The sequence below is a fragment of the Nyctereutes procyonoides genome, unplaced genomic scaffold (assembly GCF_905146905.1).
Source record: "Nyctereutes procyonoides isolate TBG_1078 unplaced genomic scaffold, NYPRO_anot_genome, whole genome shotgun sequence".
NCBI classification, from domain to species: Eukaryota; Metazoa; Chordata; class Mammalia; order Carnivora; family Canidae; genus Nyctereutes; species Nyctereutes procyonoides.
This window is the reverse complement of record NW_026575146.1, coordinates 83,013,971-83,034,645: the sequence shown is the minus strand read 5'-3', so window position 1 is coordinate 83,034,645 and position 20,675 is coordinate 83,013,971. Positions and strand designations below refer to the sequence as shown.

At 48.6% G+C, this 20,675-nt stretch overlaps 2 protein-coding genes and 1 pseudogene across 4 annotated transcripts; all 3 read left to right on the top strand.

The window, feature by feature from the left end:
- The first annotated feature begins 2,806 nt into the window (after positions 1–2,806).
- Positions 2,807–5,168, top strand: ETV2 (ETS variant transcription factor 2). 3 transcript variants are annotated; one of them, XM_055311730.1, is made up of 6 exons: positions 2,807–2,876; positions 2,970–3,047; positions 3,320–3,400; positions 3,628–4,125; positions 4,634–4,746; positions 4,968–5,168. In XM_055311730.1, the coding sequence occupies exons 1-6, from the start codon at positions 2,807–2,809 to the stop codon at positions 5,166–5,168; spliced, it is 1,041 nt and encodes a 346-aa protein (XP_055167705.1). The 3 variants fall into 3 exon arrangements, with proteins under 3 accessions (XP_055167705.1, XP_055167706.1, XP_055167707.1); XM_055311731.1 differs by having other exon boundaries at positions 2,970–3,050; positions 3,326–3,400; XM_055311732.1 differs by lacking the exons at positions 3,320–3,400; positions 3,628–4,125.
- A 2,223-nt stretch (positions 5,169–7,391) lies between these two features.
- Positions 7,392–16,050, top strand: LOC129500820 (cytochrome c oxidase subunit 6B1). Its single transcript, XM_055311643.1, has 4 exons — positions 7,392–7,500; positions 9,249–9,362; positions 10,739–10,839; positions 15,421–16,050. The coding sequence occupies exons 2-4, from the start codon at positions 9,257–9,259 to the stop codon at positions 15,472–15,474; spliced, it is 261 nt and encodes an 86-aa protein (XP_055167618.1). The 5' UTR covers positions 7,392–7,500; positions 9,249–9,256; the 3' UTR covers positions 15,475–16,050.
- A 3,717-nt stretch (positions 16,051–19,767) lies between these two features.
- On the top strand, positions 19,768–20,138 carry LOC129500819 (ATP synthase F(0) complex subunit C1, mitochondrial-like; annotated as a pseudogene).
- The last annotated feature ends 537 nt before the right edge of the window (positions 20,139–20,675 follow it).

The window sequence follows — 20,675 nt, the reverse complement described above, 5'->3', positions numbered from 1 at the left end:
GATGGGGAGAAAACTGGAGAGAGGTAAGGAGGTAAGGAGAGAGATGGGGAGGGGCTGGGACTTAGCAGGAGCGACTGGGTGACCAGGACTCACTGGAGTCAGGCCTGGTGCAACAGAGACCCAGAGCTGGGGACACCAACTAGGGCAGAGAGCCATGGACAGACTGACACACAGACAGGAGGAAGGCCAGCCTCAGAGAGAGGAAGCCTGGGGCCCGCGGGAACAGCACGTTTAGGATATGCTTTGGGGCCCCGTGTTAGATGGTAGAGCAGTGATGCATGGGGGCTCTTTGCTCACCCAATGCTGGGGCCAATCCCATCCACCCACCCACTCTGTGACCTGGTAACTGGTTCTCCCTCTTAAGGCCCAGTTTCCCTTATGTAACAGGAACAGAAGAGCAGTGCCCACACCCCCATCCTCCCACCCCCAGAACACCAAATGGTTAATGATCAAGCAGGGTGAATATTGGAAATGCCCACGTCAAAAAGGTTCTTTTTAATGGTAAATACTTAATACATAAAGCAGGATAGGTAGGTATAACCATAGGCTCTGAAGCCAAGCTACCAGGGTTTAGGGTTACCAGATTTAGGAAATAAAACCAGGGGACAGGTCCACCTGGGTGACTCAGTTGGTTAAGCATTCCACTCTTGATTTTGGCTCAGGTCATTATCTCAGGGTCGTGAGATAGAGCCCCCAGTTGGTCTCGGCCCTCAGCAGGGATTTTGCTTCTCTCTTCCTCTTCCTTTGCCTCTCCCCCCATTTGTGTGAGTGCATGTGTGCTCTCTCTCTAAAATAAATAAATAGGGTGCTTGGGTGGCTCAGTGGTTGAGCATCTGCCTTTGGCTCAGGTTGTGATCCCGGGGTTCTGGGATCGAGTGCCACATCCAGCTCCTGGGAGCCTGCTTCTCCCTCTGCCTATGTCTCTGCTTCTCTCTGTGTGTGTCTCTCATGAATAAATAAATAAAATCTTTTTTAAAAATAAATTAATAATCTTTTAAAAATACAGAATGATGTGGAAAACAAAGGCAAAAGAAAAATTATTAAATTTCCTTACTACCTACAGCCCACTGACAAGTCCTTGAAACAGGCAGAGTGACATTCCACTAGGGACTCAACTCCCTTGACAGTCCTCCTTTTCTAAGGGTAAAAGGAAATCTTAGCTCAACCCCCAGGACCCAGTAAGTCTACTTTAACATATAAAAATTCCTTTGGAAACTTCCTTTATCTCTACCGTGCAAGATATATGTTGGCAATCATTCCCCCAGCATATACATCTGGAGGGTCTCGTGACTCAGGTTTCATTAGACAGTAATAAATGACCTCTTTCCAACAATAGCCAGCCCCCTCAAGGTCCTGGAAACCTTGCTTCCAAAACTCCTTAGAGACTTACACACTATCCCTAACCACCCCCCAACTTGAAAGTATATAATGACCCTGGTGCAGCTCTTTCTGTCCACAGGTCCTGTCCTTGTGCTTTAATAAAACCACCTTTTTGCACCAAAGACATCTCAAGAATTCTTACTTGGCCATCAGCTTCAAACCCTAACATCTTTCCTACATCACAGGACACCCAGTTAAATTTCAAGTTCTAATAAACAGCAAATAATTTTTAGTATAATTATGTCCCAATTATTGCATCTATGTATGTATGTATGTATGTATGTATATGTCACATGTGGACATGTGGGGGGGGGAGTTGCTGAATCACTTGAAATAACACTTTACCCCTAAATACCCCTAAATTCATTTCGTTGTAGAGATATCTTTCATACCATAATACCATAATCACATCTAAGAAAATGAATAATTCTGTATATCGTTCAGTTCATACTCAAATTTCCCCCATTTGTCTCAAACTATTATAGTATGGAAGGACAAGGATTCTGGAGATGAAGGGAAGTGGAAGGAAGTCTTCCATTTCGCCTTTCATAAAATGAAGACTGGTACCTACTTCATAAAAGAATTAAATGAAGGCCCATGGCACACAATGAGCCCTCAATAAACGTCAGCTACGGGAGTTACTGTGGTTATTGTTTACATTGTTGATGTTATCATGATTGACACTCCTCAAGAGCAGCCCCAGAACTTCCGCAAAGCCCTCGAAGGGGAGAACTCGGCCTGGTTGGGGATCCTGGGTCGGCGTCCCCCACCCCGCCCCTCTGTCCCTCTGCAGATTGTGACGTTGGCCGACCTGGGGTCTGGCCGGAAATCCCCCTTCCTGTTGCAGATAAGCCTGGCGCAGCCCAGCTGACCCCAGACCCTCCCCCCTACCCCCCATGTCGCAGGATCAAATCCCCAAGACGGAAAGCCTGTCCACCAAACCCCCTGCTCCACCCCCATCACCCCGTAAACAGCCTCCGCACCCCGGGTCTCTCACAGCCCGCTATTCCCCAAGCTCCTGTCCAAGTCCAAGCCACCCCTGCAGCAGGACAGCTGTAGCTATCGGGAGGCAGGCGCCCATCCCTGAGGTGTGTGTGTGTTGCGGGGAGTGGGCCCTTGGCTCCGCCCCAGGCCCTGCAACTCGACCCAGCTGCGACCCCCGGCTCTGACGTCTCGGAAAATTCTCCCCTGCCCAGGCCCCCAAGGGAGGGGGTACAGGGTATGAAATGGGGCTGAGACCCCTGGCCGGGGGACAGAGAAACCCGCCAGAGGTGAGCCATGAACCGGGGACTGGATATCTGGGGGCCTGGACTCCTGGGTCTGAGGGAAGCAAGGGCCGGGGCCCAGACTCCAGGGTCCCTAAGTGTCACCAGCTCACCCCTTGCCCTCTTTCTTCTGCCTCCCAGAACATTCCCGGGGAGCATCCATGGACTTGTGGAACTGGGATGAAGCGTCTCCGCAGGAAGTGCCCCCAGGGAACAGGCTGTCAGGGCTGGGTAGGCTGCTGGGGCTGCGTCGGAGTGTGCGGAGGGTCCACAGGTGGGGGCCCCTGTGACCCCGACCCGGCCCTAACCTCCTCTTGCCTGCAGACGGAGCTGAACTCGGCTTCTATTTCCCCGAACTGGTGCTCCCAGGGGACGCGCTGACAGCGGAGCCCCGCTGGAAAGGTGGCTGTGGGCAGGGACTCCAGGGAGCCGAGGAAGGTGAGGCTGCGCTCGGGGTCGGAGGGAGAAGGGGGCGCGCCGGGCCTCCCGAGGCTGAACCGGGAGAGGGCTGCCGGCTCCCATCCTGCGGCTGGAGAGGACAGGCCAGGGTCCTGAGTTCTAGGTGCCAGTGAGTAGCGGCTGGGGCTACCACCCAGTCCCTGACCTATAAGGACTGCTGGCCGAGGGGTGGAGGGGGCGTCTCCAGCCCTTGCTCACACCCTTCCCTAAGCTCTGCTCGCTCTTCTCCCTCGCAGGGCTCCCCCCGCCGGACTGGGGCTCCGCGTTACCGCACCCAGAAGCTCCGTGGGGAGCGGGTGAGTGTGTGCGCAGAGGCGGGGGCAGGAGGGGACTGGGGTCCTGCACTGTGGCTAGAGAATCTCCGAGGGGAACAGGGCTAGGACGGGAACGCCTGTGTCCCCGAGGTGACACGACCTAGATCCGGGAGACCAGGGTGCCAAGGCTGAGACTCCAAGAACCCCTGAGGGCGCCGGGGACCGGGATGCCTGGGCTCCCCTCACGTGGGGCCTGTTCCTTCCCACAGAGCCCGCCCCTCAGGATCTTCCGTGGTCGGGAGACTGGACAGACCCGGCGTGCACTGGCTTGGACCCCTGGAGCCGCGTCTCCCAGGCCCTGGGCCCCGCCCCTCCCGGCCTGGGTCCCGCCCCCTGCGCTGCGGCGGCGGGGGCTGCGGGGGCTGCGGGGACTGCGGGCCAGAACTGTGCCACCTCCGCGGGAGGGACCCACCCGTGGTCCTGCGCCCAGGCGGCGGCCGGCTCCACCAACTGGGACTGTTCTATTGGCCTCGACGGCCCCACCTACTGGGGCAAGGAACTCCCCGGGGGGCCCAGCGCGGACTCTACCATTTCGTGGGGTGGGCCTGCGGGCTCAGACTGCACCACGTCCTGGGGCTGGGGGCTGCAGGCGGACTGCACCACCTCTTCAGAGGGGTACCAGACTTCAGATCTCCCCTCGTCCTCCGAACCCAGCCAGCAGTCGGACCGCGTAACCTTGGCTTGTTACCCCAAAAGTAACCACCGAGGTGAGAGGTCCGCGGGACCCTATTGTACTGATGCGGGGCCTGGGCGCGGAGGGGCGGGCCCCGGGAGACCCGCAGTGAAGGTGCGAAGCTTAGCTACCTAACAGCCCGAGGGAGGCGGTGACGGTGGGTCCCTGGGGAGGAGAGGACTGAAACACTGGTAGTCTGATAGGGAGCAAGGGACCCGAACCCAGGCTCCTGGATGAGGTGAGAGGAAGAGGTGGGAGGGTCTGGATGCCTGGGTCACCGAGGTGCGGCAGCCAAAGTCCTCTACGTTTCCGAGATGGGGCCCCGGCTGCCTGGGTCCCTGGGGCCGCTTCTTGGGTTCCTCATGTGGAGGGATCCGGACTCTCTGGGCCCCAAGGAGGAGGGGATCTGGACTTCTGGCCCCCGGGTTGGGAAGGCCTGGACCCTTGGACCTTCATAGTGAGGGAGCCCGGCCACCTGGGTCACCGAAGGGACACGGCCTGGGGCCGGGAAGCCCGAGTGTTCACCTGCCCGCACTCCGCAGGTCCCATTCAGCTGTGGCAGTTCCTCCTGGAGCTGCTCCGAGACGGGCAGCGTAGCAACTGCATCCGCTGGACCGGCAACAGCCGCGAGTTCCAGCTGTGTGACCCCAGAGAGGTGGGGGAGCTTCCCAGCGCGCCCCCGTCCCGCCCCAGCCTCCTCCAGCTGGATGTAGCCGGCCCCGCCCCCGGCTCGTACCCTCGCGGCCCCGCGGGGAGTCACGCGCACCGACTCGCGTCCGGAACCGCCCCGGAGCCGCGCCCCCCATCCCCCCCGGCGTCCGTTGCCCCGCCCGGCTCCCTCCTGCCCCCTCGGACTCAACCCGACCTCTGTCCTAGGTGGCGCGGCTGTGGGGCGAGCGCAAGAGGAAGCCCGGCATGAACTACGAGAAACTGAGCCGAGGTCTACGCTACTACTACCGCCGCGACATCGTGCGCAAGAGCGGTGGGCGCAAGTACACGTACCGTTTTGGGGGCCGCGTGCCCGGCCTGGCCTGTCTGGACTGCGCGGGGGGTGGACCGGGAGGGGCGACCCAATAAAAATATCCCATCAAACCAGTCGTGAATGCTGCCTGCGTGCTTCCCACGGATACTAACTAAGCCCACGCTAGGGACCCTAAGTGTGCACTACACACTCACATCCCACCCCCAGCCCCCGCCTGTGTGAACCTAATTCAGGCCGAGATTAAAACACACTCAGACCCTTAGGGGATCCACTTGTGTGCTTCACTGTGTGATGGGATTTTCGAAGGAATCTACTCAGTCCCTACAGGGCCTACTGCGTGCCTGCCTGTGCTGGCACTCCTAAAGGAATCAGACCCAATCACTTTCAAGTTTACCTACTGTGTCTCTCCTGAAGAGATGACTCAGGACTCCAAAAAAACCAGTTTATGTGTGTCCTTCCAGTGCTTGGGACCATTAAGGACTTAGTGCTAGCGCTTGATCCCTGAAAGCACCTACTAATCTCTCCACTCGAAGCTGAGGGTGGAGAACTCTGATTTAGACTCCACGGAGAGCCTACCCCATTCTGGGAACCACTGAACCCTTAAAAGACTGGTCGTCCCATTGACTGACAAGATGCCCATTTTAAATATCTGGTTTGGGAAGGACTAAAGGTGACATTGAAGCAAAGACCGGAAGGAGGTGAGGGAGGGAGCCAGCTTCGGGAAGAGCTTTGCAGACCAAGGAGACAGCAAGTGCAAAGGCTCTTAGAGGGAAGTCAGCCTACACGTTCAAGCAGGAGGAGGCAGCGTGGCTGGAGCAGTGGGAGTAAAAAGAAGAATAGGAAAGGTATAAGAGGGACCAAAGTGTGTTGGTAAGGACTTTGGTTTTTGAGTGAAAGAGTCAGATAAGACCCGAGCGGAGGGTTCTAGGCCAAAGAAAAGTGATCTGAGGTGTTAACAGGTCCCTCTGGCTGAGTGGGTAATGGTGGAGGGTAGTAGGGAAGCCAGGAGGCCAGAGAGAGGGCCACTACAATAGCCCAGGCTAGAGATGCCTGTAGCTTGAACCCAACGTCGGAGAAAATTCTGGATATATTGCTAAGGCAGAGCCAACAGGATTTCTTGATTAACTGTGGGGTATGAGAGAGGAATACCTCCAGAACTAGAAGCATAAATGTGTCACTTTCCGAGTTGAACTAATTTCTGCCGGATCCAAGCTTTTATTCTTTTTTTTTTTTTTTAATTTATGATAGTCACAGAGAGAGAGAGAGAGAGAGAGAGAGAGAGAGAGGGAGGGAGAGGCAGAGACACAGGCAGAGGCAGAAGCAGGCTCCATGCACCGGGAGCCCAACGTGGGATTCGATCCAAGGTCGCCAGGACCGCGCCCTGGGCCAAAGGCAGGCGCCAAACCGCTGCGCCACCCAGGGATCCCCAAGCTTTTATTCTTAATCTCTCCTCTCTGTGGTGCGGGACTTTGGTTTGAGTCCTCGGGAACACAAATCTGTGTTAATTTGCGCTTTCTGAGACTTGGGGGAAGAAGAAGAGCGAGAAGGGGGGGGAGTTGGTACCATAGGGTCGCATAGAGCAGCGGGTTGGTACCATAGGGAGGAAGAGGGAGAGGTCGATGGCGTGACATCCACGCTGCAGCCCCAAGTACGGGGGTTCAGATTCCACCCCTGAAGCATCCTCCAGCCTAGGTGGCAGGAGCCGCCAAAACCCCTGGAAGGACACGGTGGGAACTGTGGGCCCCAGTGTGGACAGGACCTGGGCCCGGGCCCTTCGGAGTTCTCCAAAGCTCAAAGCACCCAACTGCATCCCCGCAAAAAAAAAAAAAAAAAAAAAAATCAATGTGACAAATGACCCTGGGAGAAAGGCTGGATCTATTTCAAACCCTTAACAACTGGTCCTGTAATAATCATAAAGAGCGTAAGGATTCTTGTGTTTTGTTTCGTGATGCTTCCCCAAGTTTCATAGAAGTACCCGGCACAGGGTAAGCATTCAATAAGTAATTCCAGCCTGAATAAGGATACCTCTGCTGGGATATTTTCCCCTCTCCCCAGGCCCACTCTACACCTAGCCCCAGGACCCAAAACTCCTTCCCCTGGTGAAAACAGGAAAGTGATGAGAACCTGTAACCGCGCATCTCAAACCCCAGTTCGGACCTTCGGAGCCCGGAGTCCACGCAGGCTCACGATTGGGCCGAGGGCGATGATGAACAGGCATCCAGCCCAATAGGAGCTTGGAGTTCCCGGGTGGGCGTGGCCTCTACGGCCTCGGGGCTGGCCTCCCGGCGGGCGCTCGGGCGCGCGGAAGACGCCCCTTTACCCCGCTTCCCCCTGCTTCCGGCCGCTCTTAATTCCGCTTCCGGTCCGACTCTGGCGTCTTTGCTGAGGGTCACATTGAGCTGCGAGGTGCTGCAGGGGTGTCTTCAGGTGAGTGTGGAGGGCTGGGGAAGCCGGGGCCCTGGCCTGGGGTACTGAGGAGCCGGACCCTGGTTTCCCCGAGGACGCAGTGAGTTTCCGGCCGGCGGGTCCTTGGCGTCCTGTTCTTGTTCGTGGCCCTAGCTGGCGATTATGGAGCTCTTCCTTAATGCCAGCTAACGTTTCGAGCGACCTTTTATTAACTCGTTTCATCTTCCCTCCAGCCCTATGGGGTGGGGCCTGGGATGATCCCTTTTTGACGGTGGAGCCGCTGAAGCTCAGCGACATCGGGCTATTAAGGCAGCGACCAGGGTTTGGATTCCGTGGTTTGGACTGTCGTGCCCTCAATCACCAGGCCGCAGGCGTGGCCTCCCGTGGCTGGCCCCGGGCCGCAGCCGGGCTCCCTGGTTTCTGGTCCCTCCTCCCGCTTGGACTTTGGAGGACCTCAGAGTCCTCCCTGATCTCCCCGCAAAACAACTCTCCCGAGCAAATCTGTGTCCCAGCTCTGGCGTTCTACGTCCCCCTTCCTCTACCCCTCTAGGATTTCCCCTCCCCAAAGACTACTGTGGGGCCCCAGATGTCCACCACTACCTTGGGTCCCTTGAATTTAACACTGGCCTGCTCACTTCTTTGTAACCCCGTTACTTTTCGAATTATCTGGAATAGAGGCAGTTTCACCTTCCCTGGTGAAAACTGCGCGTCACCCGCGGAGGTTTTTAACTCTGGGCCTGCAAAATCAATAGACTGCAAGGTGTGCTAGTACTTGAATGGGGGGGGGGGTGTTACATCTGTGTTTTTCTTTCTTTTTTTTTAATATTTTTATTTATTCATGAGAGAGACAGAGAGAGAGGGAGAGGAGGCAGAGACACAGGCAGAGGGAGAAGCAGGCTCCATGCAGGGAGGCCGATGTGGGATTTGATCCCAGGTCTCCAGGATCACGGCCTGGGCTGAAGGAAGGCGCTAAACCGCTGAGCCACCCAGGGATCCCACATCTGTGTTTTTCTTAATCTGGAGTTAAAATGAAGCATTTCCTTCAGGAATGGAGGCAACAGTCTTAATAACATTAGCGTCACCTGTGACTTTGTCAGCATTCAAAATTGCAGGTCATCTTATATCACATTGTGGTTGCACATGTCACAGAATACATTTTCATTGACAATTACTTCAAAATTGTGGCAGTCGGTAAATCCTCAGCTACATGGAATGGAACTGGTTTTCTTGGTGATCCTATGAGGTTTTCAAATGTCTTTAAAAGTATTCTGGGAGAGGGGTCGTTAGACCCCTGAGGAGTTCATGGCACCAAAGAGATGAACCTCTGCGGTGTAGATTCTGTCAATGACTGGGTGCAACTCCGTTTTTGTGACCTTGGGAAGTCACATAGACACCCTGTGCCTTGTCTGTGACACAGTGATAGTAATAGTTCGTACCTTTTAGAGTGGCTGCAGGAGTAAAGTATAGAACGACGCTTGGCCTATATTAACTACTCAGTGAGTGTTAGCTAGTGTTCTTTTGGGATGAATAAGGCCTGATTTTGCTAAGGAGTTACCCCCTCCACCAAGTCCTGCTGTGATGGCCACACTTTGATGTGCAGATTTGCCCCACCCTTCACCTCTGTGTGTACATGTTGACAGGGAGAAAGTGCTGGCTTGTTCACACCTTTCTACTCTCCTTTGTGTGTTTTGCGGGGGGGGGGGGGGGGAGCTGACATCCCCAGGCCCCCTAGAACTTTTGCCAACATCCACTCTCTTTGCCTCCAAGAGTCCGCACCATGGCAGAAGACATCAAGTCCAAAATCAAGAACTACCAGACTGCCCCTTTTGACAGCCGCTTCCCCAACCAGAACCAGACTAGGAACTGCTGGCAGAACTACCTGGGTAAGCAGGGCATAGGGGTGGGAAGGGATGCAGAACCTTTTCCTGGTCCCACACTCAAGGTTGCTTACCTGTTTGTCCACTCCTAAGGCATCTGTACATCCCAGGCCTCTATTTTATTCTGGACATCCTACCTTGCAGGGCCCATGCCCCTTATCACAACTGTGCTTGAGGTCCAAGATCTGGGCCAGGGTCACAAACTTTGGTTTCTACAAGGATATATATATATATTTATTTATTTATTTAGGATTTATTTGTGTGTGTATGAGACAGATGTTAACATACGTACAGGAAATACATAAAACATAACATACAGCCAAATGAATAATGCTAAAGTGAATCCCCTGTATACCTATATAATCTGGATAGGAAATTAGGTACTGTCGGTATTCCGATCTTCCTTGCCCACTGTATGCCGTCTTATTTTTTTTTTTTTTATTTATTTATGATAGTCAGAGAGAGAGAGAGAGAGGCAGAGACACAGGCAGAGGGAGAAGCAGGCTCCACACACCAGGAGCCCGACGTGGGATTCGATCCCAGGTCTCCAGGATCGTGCCCTGGGCCACAGGCAGGCGCCAAACCGCTGCGCCACCCAGGGATCCTGTATGCCGTCTTAAACACAACATCCCAATCTCCGCTCAAGAGATGTCACCCTGCCAACTTAAGGCAGTCACATTTTATCACTGCTTTTAGGTTTGCCTCTTGATGAACATTATAAACACTGTATATATTCTGTTTTATTTGGATTTCTTCATTCAGTTTTGAAGATTGATCCTTGCTGTGGCGTATAGTTTGCTCGTTTTCTTTCTGTATGGTTTTCCATAATTTATTCTCAGACACTTAGAGAGTTGCCAGTTCAGGGCTTTTATGAATGATGATGTTATAAACGTTCTTATAAATGTAATTTGCCGTCCATGTGAATGCTTCTCTGTGTAGGGAGTGTGCCCTGGAGTGGAATACCTGGAGAATTTTTCTTTTTCTTTTTTTAAAAAATTAATTGCCTACTTTAAAAAGCCAGATTATCCCCTTCCTGTCCTCTTCTGTAGGAGCCAGCATCTTAGCCTCAGGATCCTCTTCCCCTTCCCTCGCCATGGGTTTGGACTTCCATAACCCCTGCATGTGCCCTTCATGTTCCTCCCTCATTCCAGACCCCAGGATCTTCAAGTCAAACAGTAGTTCTCTAGGGTTTGCAAAATCACCTTGGTGAGGCCTGCCTAGCCCTTTTCAGTACACTAGGAATAGACATTCCTCTTGACACTTGTTTGTGTGTGTTTGTGTGTATATAACTGGTTGTGAAGTAAAGATGATTTCTGTGAATTTTGATCAAAAATATGTTCCAGCCCTTAGTCAGGGCTGACCTTGAACCACTCTCTCCACAGACTTCCACCGCTGTGAGAAGGCAATGACTGCTAAAGGGGGTGATGTCTCCGTGTGCGAATGGTACCGGCGAGTGTACAAGTCCCTCTGCCCCATATCCTGGGTATGTGCTGCCTCCAGGCGATCTTGGGACACTGGGATGGGGTCTTCACGGAGACGAGTGTGGTAACTTAGCAGGGGCTCATCTGGGACCAGCAGAGGAAGGACAGGGTGTTGCGGTGTCCATGGGACTCAGCCCTGTCTTCTCTCTGGAATTGCCTTCCCTCTTTTCAGCGATACTCTCAACCAGTCAGGGCTCTTGGCCAGGGCACCCAGTGTCCTCTCCTTGCTGCATCTATCCCACCCATGCACTCTACAAATAAATACACAGTGCTGGCTCCTTGTCCCTGTGGGGTTCACCGTCTTGTGCAGTTCTGTGCCTTTTTATTCACATTTTCAAGTTATACATAAAGGTAGAATAATTCAGTGACCCCCAGTTATACCGACTACTTAGACACACAGCCTGTAAGGCTTTTAGCCCTAATCTGACCAGACTTTTTGTCACCATTTAGTAGTCTCTGTTACACACTTTTTCAAAAAAAGAATTTATGTTTAATGTACTGTTTCATCAAAGCAAAGATCCCATTGACTCCAAGAAACATTGAGAGATGGTCAACTCTTTTTCTAAAATGCCAGAAATGAGTGTAACCAGCTTGCTAATTTCAGAGATGTTAAAATGAAAAAACCTTGTGTCTTAGAATCAAAATATGATACTATTACAAAAGTCACAGTGCTCATTTAAAAAACAAAAAATGGGCAACTGGGTGGCTCAGTCAGTTAAGCATCGAGTTTTGATTTCGGGTCAGATCATAATCTCAGGGTCGTGGGATGGAGCCCAACACATGCTCAGCAGGGAGTCAGCTGGTGAGTCTCTCTCTCCCCCTACCTGGGCCCCTCCTCCTGCTCATGCGTGCGTGCTCTCTCTCTCCCTCTCTCTCTCTCTGTGTATGTGTCTCAAGTAAATCTTTAAAAACAAAAAATGGGAGCAGAAAACAGTAGAGCAGTAAAAAGTAGAAACCTTCCCCCAGCCCCCCTTCTCTGAGGTAACTACTGTTAGCTGATTACTTTTTTCTCTATGTAAACTAATCATACAGAAACCTGGGGAGCTATCTGGATGAGTGGGTCATACTATATAGTCTTTGACTGCTTTGATTTATCAGTGTGTTTTGGAGTCTTTTTTTTTTTATAATAATGCATATAGATCTGCCTTACTTGCTTTGGTAACTTTCATATGCTTTTATTTAACTGATTCCCTTTTGACAGAGCTTATATTCTAATTTTTTCAGTATATTTGTAGCATCCTTAATATATGCCTTTGGAGCTTATTTCTTGAGAACAAATTGCCTTATTGCAGTCTCCCTCAGCTTGCTTGGTTTTCCCTCCACCTCTCAGGCCACACTGTCTCAAGTGTCTTTGAGTGTCCTTTGCCCTTCCAGGATTTCCCCTTGTCCCTGGGTGATTTGAGTAACATGATGGTGTAAGTACATACTATCCCTTCTCCAGCCTCAGAGCCTGCATTGGGTGCCTGCTGGACAGGGTGCCAAGAAGCATGCTTCCAGTCCTGGTGCTGCCCTACACCCATTCTCCAGGACTTGGGCCTGCCCTTTCCTTGAGAGCATCAAATTGTGTGGTTCCTGCTCTCAGGTGCCTGCAGTATCCATCTACCTTGTTAGGGCTTATAAATGTATTCTGCAAAGCCCCCTTTATACTGGCTGCCCTGACTTCTTTATTTCAAAAACGTGGTGAGGTGAAAATAAGTGGGTTGTTTTGTTTTGTTTTGTTTTTAAAGATTTTCTTTCTTTATTGATTTGAGAGAGAGAAAACATGAGCAGGGGGAGGGACAGAGGGAGAAGCAGACTTAGCAGGGAGCTGGATGTAGGGCTCCATCCCAGGACCTGAGCCAAAGGCAGATGCTTAACCCACTGAGTCACCCAGGCACCCCAGAATAAGTGTTTTGTTTTTGCTGTTATTTTGTTCAATTATAAGGAATATAACTACTTCACAAAAACTTAAAAACTAGAGGAAGGGCAGAAAAATATTCCTTATTCTTCTGATAATATCATAGCATCTTCCAGGTATTTCTTGTGTATTATTTTTAATCAGTCTTAGATTCCAGTATGTGCATTTGAGTGGGGTCATCATGGGAGTTCAACACTTTTCCTATATGAGCATTTAAAACATTTTTTCCAAGCGTCTTTTATTTTCTGATTTAAAAAATCTTGAGTATCAGGGTGTTTGGGTGGCTCAGTTGGTTTAAGCATCTGCCTTTGGCTCAGATCATGATCCCAGAGTCCTGGGACTGAGGCCTGCTTCCTGCTCTCTGCCCAGTGGGGAGCCCGCTTTTCCCTCTCCCCCTGCTTGGGCTTGTTCTCTATGTTAAATATATAAATAAATCTTTTAAAAAATCTCAAGCTTCTCCGTGAACAAACAACATTGACTTTTGTGGAATCTTCCAAACAAAAGCTTTATATAATGTAGAAAGCAAAAGCCCCCTACTCATCCACTTCTGAGTCCTGAAGTTAACTTTTAGTCATTTGGTATAATTCTTTCACTTCCTTTTCTGTGTGCTGATGTATGTGTAGGTGTGTGTTTATGTGCTTTTTAATTTTGATATGGGTCATACTCTTGGTACTGTTTTATGCTTTGATTTTTTACTTACCACGCATTTTATATCTATTTATATCTTAGTATAATCAGCTCACTTATTGAGTAGCCACTATCTTTAATAGTTATAGTTTCTTCCCCTTTATAGCTAGATTCCATCTTTTTTCACTTTTTAATTTTTAAAAAATATTTATATTTTTACTTGAGAGGGAGAGAGGGTATGCACCACCCACACAGGAACAGGGGGAGAGAGAGAATCTCAAGCAGTCCTTCCGTTGAGTATAGAGCCTGACACAGGGCTCAGTCTCACGACCCTGAGATCATGACCTGAGCCGGAACCAACAGTCAGACGCTTAGCCAACTGAGCCACCCAGGTGCTCCCTTTATCACTTTTTTAAATGACACTTGAGTGTACAGTTCTATTGCAGGAAATGTTTTCTCCCTCTATTTGAATGGTTTCCTGAGTTTCCATTCCATGAAGCGGCATTATTGGGCAAAGGAAAATTTGCAAAGGATCAGACCAGCCTGATCTCTTTAAAAAGAGAGATGGAAAGGTAAACCCAGCGAATGAGAAATTCACATATAGAAAACTGTAGACTGTGGACAGTACAAGTCCAGTATGAGGGAATCCAGACATGAAAAGATGTCCATCCCCACTCAAGTCACCAAGAAAACACAGCTGAAAACAACAGAGAGATGCTTATTTCTACCTTGCAGTCTGGTGCAAGTTTTATAAAGGTTGATAGTGCTAAACATTAGTGTTTCTGTAAATTGAAGTTATTTTGGTAGGATCTTTCAAAATGGAATAAAAGATCTCCAGATGTGTCAGTTTTTACATTTGGACATCCTACAAAGATGCTCGTGTACAAAGATGTCCATTGCAGAGTTGTTTGTAATGAGGAGCATTCAGAAACAACCCAGTTAGATAAATGGTGGTACATTTATTTTGATCTATGCGACAATACAGAAAGAGCTCTAAGACTTGTGGAAAAGGCAAGTTGTAGGACAGTCTATATCGTAGGGACCAATTTGTACATATGTTTTTCAAAGTAGAGAATATTTGTGTGGTGGTGATGGTGTGTGTGTGTATAAATAGGCACCTATGTGGCACTTAACCGTGGGCCAACTACTTTGTAAGCCCTTTATATTCTGTAAGGGCAAACATGCTAAAAAATGAGATGAGATGGATACTATTCTCACTGTCCTCATTTTACACAATTAAAAACTAAGGCCCTGAGATGAGCACTGGGTGTTACATTATATGTATATGTTGGCAAATTGAATTTAAATAAAATTTTAAAAACAAAAAATAAACTAAGGCCCTGAAAGGCTGAGTGATTTGCCCGAGATCACACAGCTAGGAAGTGATGGAACAAGGATTCCGATTTTCTTCCTTAGTCATGCTGTTGTCTACTGCCTCTAATATATGGCATATAAATGTGAGTATATGTCTAACTGGATGTGCTTCGGAGTGCCTGTAAGAAGGTGCACAAGTTGTAGTGTGTTACTTCTGGGGAGTGTTAACAGTTGGATATGGGCCTTTTCATCACTGTTTCTATATACATGTATCTGATCAACAGTAGGATCATACTCTATATTCAGTTTTGTATCTTTTGCCTCTGACTGTATCTTGGAAATCCATTTATGCCAGAGCACAACCTCTTTCTTTCCCTCACAGCTTCCTAGTATTTCTTCCTTCCTTTATTCTGACAAACATTGAGTATTGATTCTGGGGTTCCTGACAGGGCACAGTCATACTTTTTGAGTCTCTATACAGCCCTACATCTCCCCAGGAACAGCCCCTGCAGTGAATGTGGGATTTATATATACTCTCCACCTCTCACCCCCTCAGTGGGTCAGTTCATTCAGGACAGTGATTCTTATCTTTCTGGAGTCACTGCTGATTCCCCCACTCCTGGAACAGTGGTGGTGCTGGGCTTGACCGACTGAACAGGTAGGCAGAGTGAGGATGAGGAAGACAGAGTCTACCCCTCTGGTTTCCCCACAGATGAAGGAAGTAATGTTGGCTGTCTTTCCGCAGGTGTCGGCCTGGGATGACCGCCGGGCAGAAGGCACATTTCCTGGGAAGATCTGAACTGGCTCCACCCACCTCTCCTCTGTCCTCCATCCTTCTCCCAGGGTGGTGAAGGGGGACCTGGGTACATGGTGATCCCCACCCTGGGATCCTGAATCATGGCTTAACTAATAATAAATACTCGTTAGAAAAGTGTAAGACTGTGTATGTGTAAAACAACTGGGTGATTGGGCAAGAAGCTGGGATGGAAATGAATACCTTGACTAATAAGAGGGACTTCAGGGGGATTGTTTTTTTCTTTTTTTGCTTTGCTTTATGTTACTAAACTGACCACCTTCTCTATACCAGACGGTATAGTGAGTGATTATAGCCTCAGGCCCCTGTGCAAAAATTTATCTGTATGTTCCCCTTCATTATCTATACAATTTCAAAAAACTTTTCTTACGTAATTTTTGAACCACATGGAAATAGTATAATAAAAATTGGGGATCCCTGGGTGGCTCAGTGGTTTAGCGCCTGCCTTTAGCCCACCACATGAACCTAGAGTCCCGGGATGGAGTCCCACATCAGGCTCCCTGCATGGAGCCGGCTTCTCCCTCTGCCTGTGTCTCTGCCTCTCTCTCTCTGTCTTGAATGAATGAATGAATGAATGAATGAATGAATGAATGAATGAATAAATAAATAAATAAATAAATAAATAAATATTTTAAAAAATAAATAATAAAAATTAAAATTGTGTACCCATCACCTAGCTTCAACAATTATCAACAAATGCCCAACCAGTTTCATCTCTAATTATTCCCCTCCCCTTCTAGGTGATTTTAAAGCAAAACCTGGGGATCATATGCTATCCAGAAATAAGTAAGTATATGTATCTCTTAGAATTAGAGGTTTATTTTATGCATAATTAACACTACCATTATTATGTCTAAGAAATTAACGCCAATTTTTTTGCCATCTAATTAGCAGTTTCCTGTACGATGTGTAATTTCTCTGTTCTGGACCTCCTCTTATATGTTCTCGTAGTGATTATTAGAAGTCATTTAACTCGGGATCCCTGGGTGGCGCAGCGGTTTGGCGCCTGCCTTTGGCCCAGGGCACGATCCTGGAGACCCAGGATCGAATCCCACATTGGGCTCCCGGTGCATGGAGCCTGCTTCTCCCTCTGCCTATGTCTCTGCCTCTCTCTCTCTCTCTCTGTGTGTGACTATCATAAATAAATAAAAATTTAAAAAAAAAAGTCATTTAATTCGATCAAGTTAAAAATGTTCTTTCTTGCTACCCCAAGAGGAATTGCCACACAGTGATAGTCCAGAACATCATCCACCAGACCAATCAGCATAACTAGACAGAGCACTAGGTTGTGGCTGGATTGGTGTTTCCTCAAGACTACTTAAATGGTTGAGAGACAGACTTACCCAAAGCATTTGCAGGTGAGCAGCGAGATGATTCTTGTATTGAGGGAGAATGGCCCTAGGGAGGGATCTTCTGAAATGGCTGCTTCTGAGGAGGAGGGGCTCTACATAGAGGACCCTTATACATGTCCAGGGACTCTGAGCAACTGTCGAAGCTTCTTCTATTTCCTGTCTGACCTACCACTTCTTGTTTGCTCCTTCAGTTCCTGCACACTGGCCTCTTCAGGGTGACAGGAACTGTGTGAGCAAATGAGAAGTGTTAGCATACACCAGATTGGCTCCAACCTCAGGGCCTTTGCATTTTCTGTTTGCCCTGCCTGGAATGCCTTTCCATTAGATAGCCCCATGACTCTCTCTTCAGGTCTTCCTCAAATATAACTCAGGCTTCCCCTGACCACTCAACCTACCATTTCAACTCCATACACATATTGCAGCCCTTCACTTCTTTCATTCCTGAAGCACTAAACCACTAATATTCCCTGTATTTTACTTAATTCATCCTTGATAATAGCCCTGACACACACTAGAATGTAATTTCTTTTAAGGAATTAACTTTTTTTTTAATTTTTTTTTAAATTTTTATTTATTTATGATAGTCACAGAGAGAGAGAGAGAGGCAGAGACACAGGCAGAGGGAGAAGCAGGCTCCATGCACCGGGAGCCCGATGTGGGATTCGATCCCGGGTCTCCAGGATCGCGCCCTGGGCCAAAGGCAGGCACCAAACCGCTGTGCCACCCAGGGATCCCTAGAATGTAATTTCTATGAGGGCAGGATTTTTTGAAATACACATTCCCTCTTTCAACATTTTATTATGGAAAATTTCAAGCATACAGAAAAAATTGATAGTCCGTACAGGTGCTGTCATACCCACCACCTTGGTTTATTGTGTCATATTTACTTTGTGTGTACACGTTTTTTACTAAACTATTTAAAAGTACAGTTGCACCTCAAGCAAAGCAAGGATTAGGAGCATCAACTATCCATGTATATATTTTTTTAAATCCACATACAACTTGACTCCCTACAAACTTAACTACTAATAGCCTGTGGCTGAGTAGAACCCTTACTGGTAACAGAGTTGATTAACAACTATTTTCTCTGTTATATGTATTATATACTATTAAAGTAAGCTAGGGAAAAGAATGTTAAAGTCATAAGGAAGAAAAAAGACTTTTAGAGTACTGTATGTGTATGTATTGAAAAAATCTGCTTGTAAATGGACCCATGCAGTTCAAACATCTATTATTCAGGATCAGCTGTAGTTTCCAAACACCTTGACACTTCACTCCTAAATACTTAAGTATGTATCTCTGAAAAATGACATGTTCCTTCATACCATTATCACTTCTTTTTTTAAATTATTTATTTATTTACTTGAGAGATAGCAAGGGGAGAGTACAAGCAGGGAGGAGAGGGAGAAGCAGGCTCCCTAGGAGCAGGGAGCCGCATGTGAGGCTCAATCCCAGGACCCCAGGATCCTGACCAGAGCCAAAGACAGACGCTTAACCGAGCCACCCAGGTACTCTGTCACTTCTAAGAAAAACTAACATTAATTCCCTAATGTCTGATATTCAGATTTCCCAAATTGTGCCCCAAAAGTCTTCTATACTGTTGGGTATGTTTTGTACCAGGATCCAATCAGGGTTCAAATTCTGCATTGTTTTTTTAGGTGTCTCCTGTTTTTTAAATAGTACAGTAGCACCCAGTGCTCCACCGCTCCTGCTCTTATAAGATGGGATTTTTTTTTTAAGAGGCCAGGCCAGTTGTCTTGGGGAATGTCCCCCACTCTGGATTGGCCTAATAACTTTCTCATGGTGTCATTTAGCTGCTCTGTTTTCTGTAGTTCTTAAATAGTGGAAGTTTTCTCTAAAGGCCTGATTAGATGCAGGGTGAGTACTTTCTGCAAGAATCTTTCCTGTGTATCTTCCTTCTTGCTTCTCATCAGGAGGTACCTGATGCCAGGTTGCCCCAATAGTGATGGCCACCAGCTCTCTCCTTCAGAACGAGCTCTCTTCCCTTTCTATCATTGACAAGTGACCTGTGCGGTGGTTCTAGAACGAATGGTTCTGCCGTGGCACCCCTGCAACTTTACACATCTCCACATAAGCCCCACAGGGAAAAACTTAACCTGTGGACCAGCCCGAACTGTGGCAGAAGGCCTGGTGAGTCCCCCTGAAACCAAGGGAGAGGAGCAGTCTTGTGAAGAGCTGCCGTGAGGCAGTTTCTCATCCATCTCTGTCTCTTGCGGGAGACTGCTGCAAGGCCCTTTCTCATCTCCCTCTCCTGTCAGTACTTTCTTCCTCATTCCTCCTTAGGGTATAAACTGCAAGCTATAAAACTACTCTGAAGCTTCCGTGCTGAGCACCTTACCTGCCCTAACTCCAGCCTTCTAACAACTCAAGCCATATTTTGTTATGACTCCTATTTTACAAGCGGGGAAGCTGCCACTTGCAGCCATCTGCTGGTTTGTGTGGCAGTGGGTTTCCTTAGTGTATCTGTATCAGAGGGTTCAGTGCAGAAAACGGAAACCTCCCAAGGCATATGAAATAGAGACTTAATATGAGCAATTTGGGTATAGCGAAGTTGGACATAGTATCGTACCTCTATTTCATTATATTCAACTCAGCATAAGCCAGCATTTTACAGGTTTCAACGCAGCTTTGCAATAGGGTTTTGCATTATCTTAAAAAAATATATCCAGGGGTGCCTGGGTGCCTCGGGTGGTTAAGTGTCTGACTCTTGGTTTTGGCTCAGGTCATGGTCTTAGCACAGATGCTGCATGAGATTCTCTCCCTCTGCACCCACCCCCTTGCTCATGAGCGCTCGTGCTCTCTAATAAGTAAAATCTTTAAAAAAAAAAAAATGTGTCTGGTATTGTCACCTTGAGCGGGGCAAGCACTGTGGTCTGAGCAGGGGCAGTGGGAGCGCAGACTGACAATGCAGACCACTGGGGCACTATTCATTTCTCCAGCTCTAATCTGCTGTTGTACTGGGGATCTAATAGGCCAGAGGTCCCATCTAAACAGCCACCCTAAAGCAGCTCCCCACTCCAGGTGGCCTGACGGGAGTTCCAGACCAGTGTTGTCTCCTGGGACATTGACGTAGCAGCCAAGTTTATTGGTGCTGGGGCTGTCACAGCTGGTGTGGCTGGTCCAGGGGCTGGCAGTGGAACAGTGGTTGGCAGCTTGATTATTGGCTCTGCCAAGAACCTGTCTCTCAAGCCGCAGCTCTTTGCCATTCTGGGCTTTGCCCTGACTCAGCCATGGGGCTCTTTGATGGTCTCCTTTGCCATCCTTTTCGCCATATGAGGCTCCATGGGGTTCACCTACCTGTCCCTGTTTCTTCAACTTCAGGCCATACCTGGTGTTAAAGCGTGCCAAGCTTTACAATTAAACATGTTTCTCTAAGAAAAAAACAAAAAAAAAAAAACAAACTGGTATTCAGCTAATAAATAAAGACGAAAAGAAAGAATTAAAATATCAGCGTATTTTGCAACCCCTAATGAGTCTAAGCATGATGTCTGTGGCTACAAACATCACCAAAAGAGAGACAACCAAATATGTGCTTCCAGATGGAAGTACTCATCACTAGTCATGAAAAGTTTTACCAAAATAATCAAACCTGAATCTGATCAAGCTTCTAGATTCAACTTCTGATTCACAGGAATTTTAGAGGACGGTGGAACATGTTAAACTGCGTCACAGGAAACAACTGGAAAAAACCTAGATTCTGGAAAACCCTACAAGAAAAATGACCTACATTTTCTTCAGTAAGTGCACTATTGATGCAGGAAAAATGGTAGGAGAGAGTTAGAGGAAGACCATATAGATTAAAAGAAATCTAAG

What these genes read in the sequence shown, in the direction of transcription:
- ETV2 (XM_055311730.1), top strand. Translation starts at nt 2,807, where the DNA reads ATGGACTTGTGGAACTGGGATGAAGCGTCTCCGCAGGAAGTGCCCCCA. An exon ending in GAACAGGCTGTCAGGGCTGG is followed by an intron (nt 2,877 to 2,969) that starts GTAGGCTGCTGG and finishes TCTTGCCTGCAG; the next exon opens with ACGGAGCTGAACTCGGCTTC. An exon ending in AGCGGAGCCCCGCTGGAAAG is followed by an intron (nt 3,048 to 3,319) that starts GTGGCTGTGGGC and finishes TCCCTAAGCTCT; the next exon opens with GCTCGCTCTTCTCCCTCGCA.
- LOC129500820 (XM_055311643.1), top strand. Translation starts at nt 9,257, where the DNA reads ATGGCAGAAGACATCAAGTCCAAAATCAAGAACTACCAGACTGCCCCT. An exon ending in CTGCTGGCAGAACTACCTGG is followed by an intron (nt 9,363 to 10,738) that starts GTAAGCAGGGCA and finishes CTCTCTCCACAG; the next exon opens with ACTTCCACCGCTGTGAGAAG. An exon ending in CCCTCTGCCCCATATCCTGG is followed by an intron (nt 10,840 to 15,420) that starts GTATGTGCTGCC and finishes GTCTTTCCGCAG; the next exon opens with GTGTCGGCCTGGGATGACCG.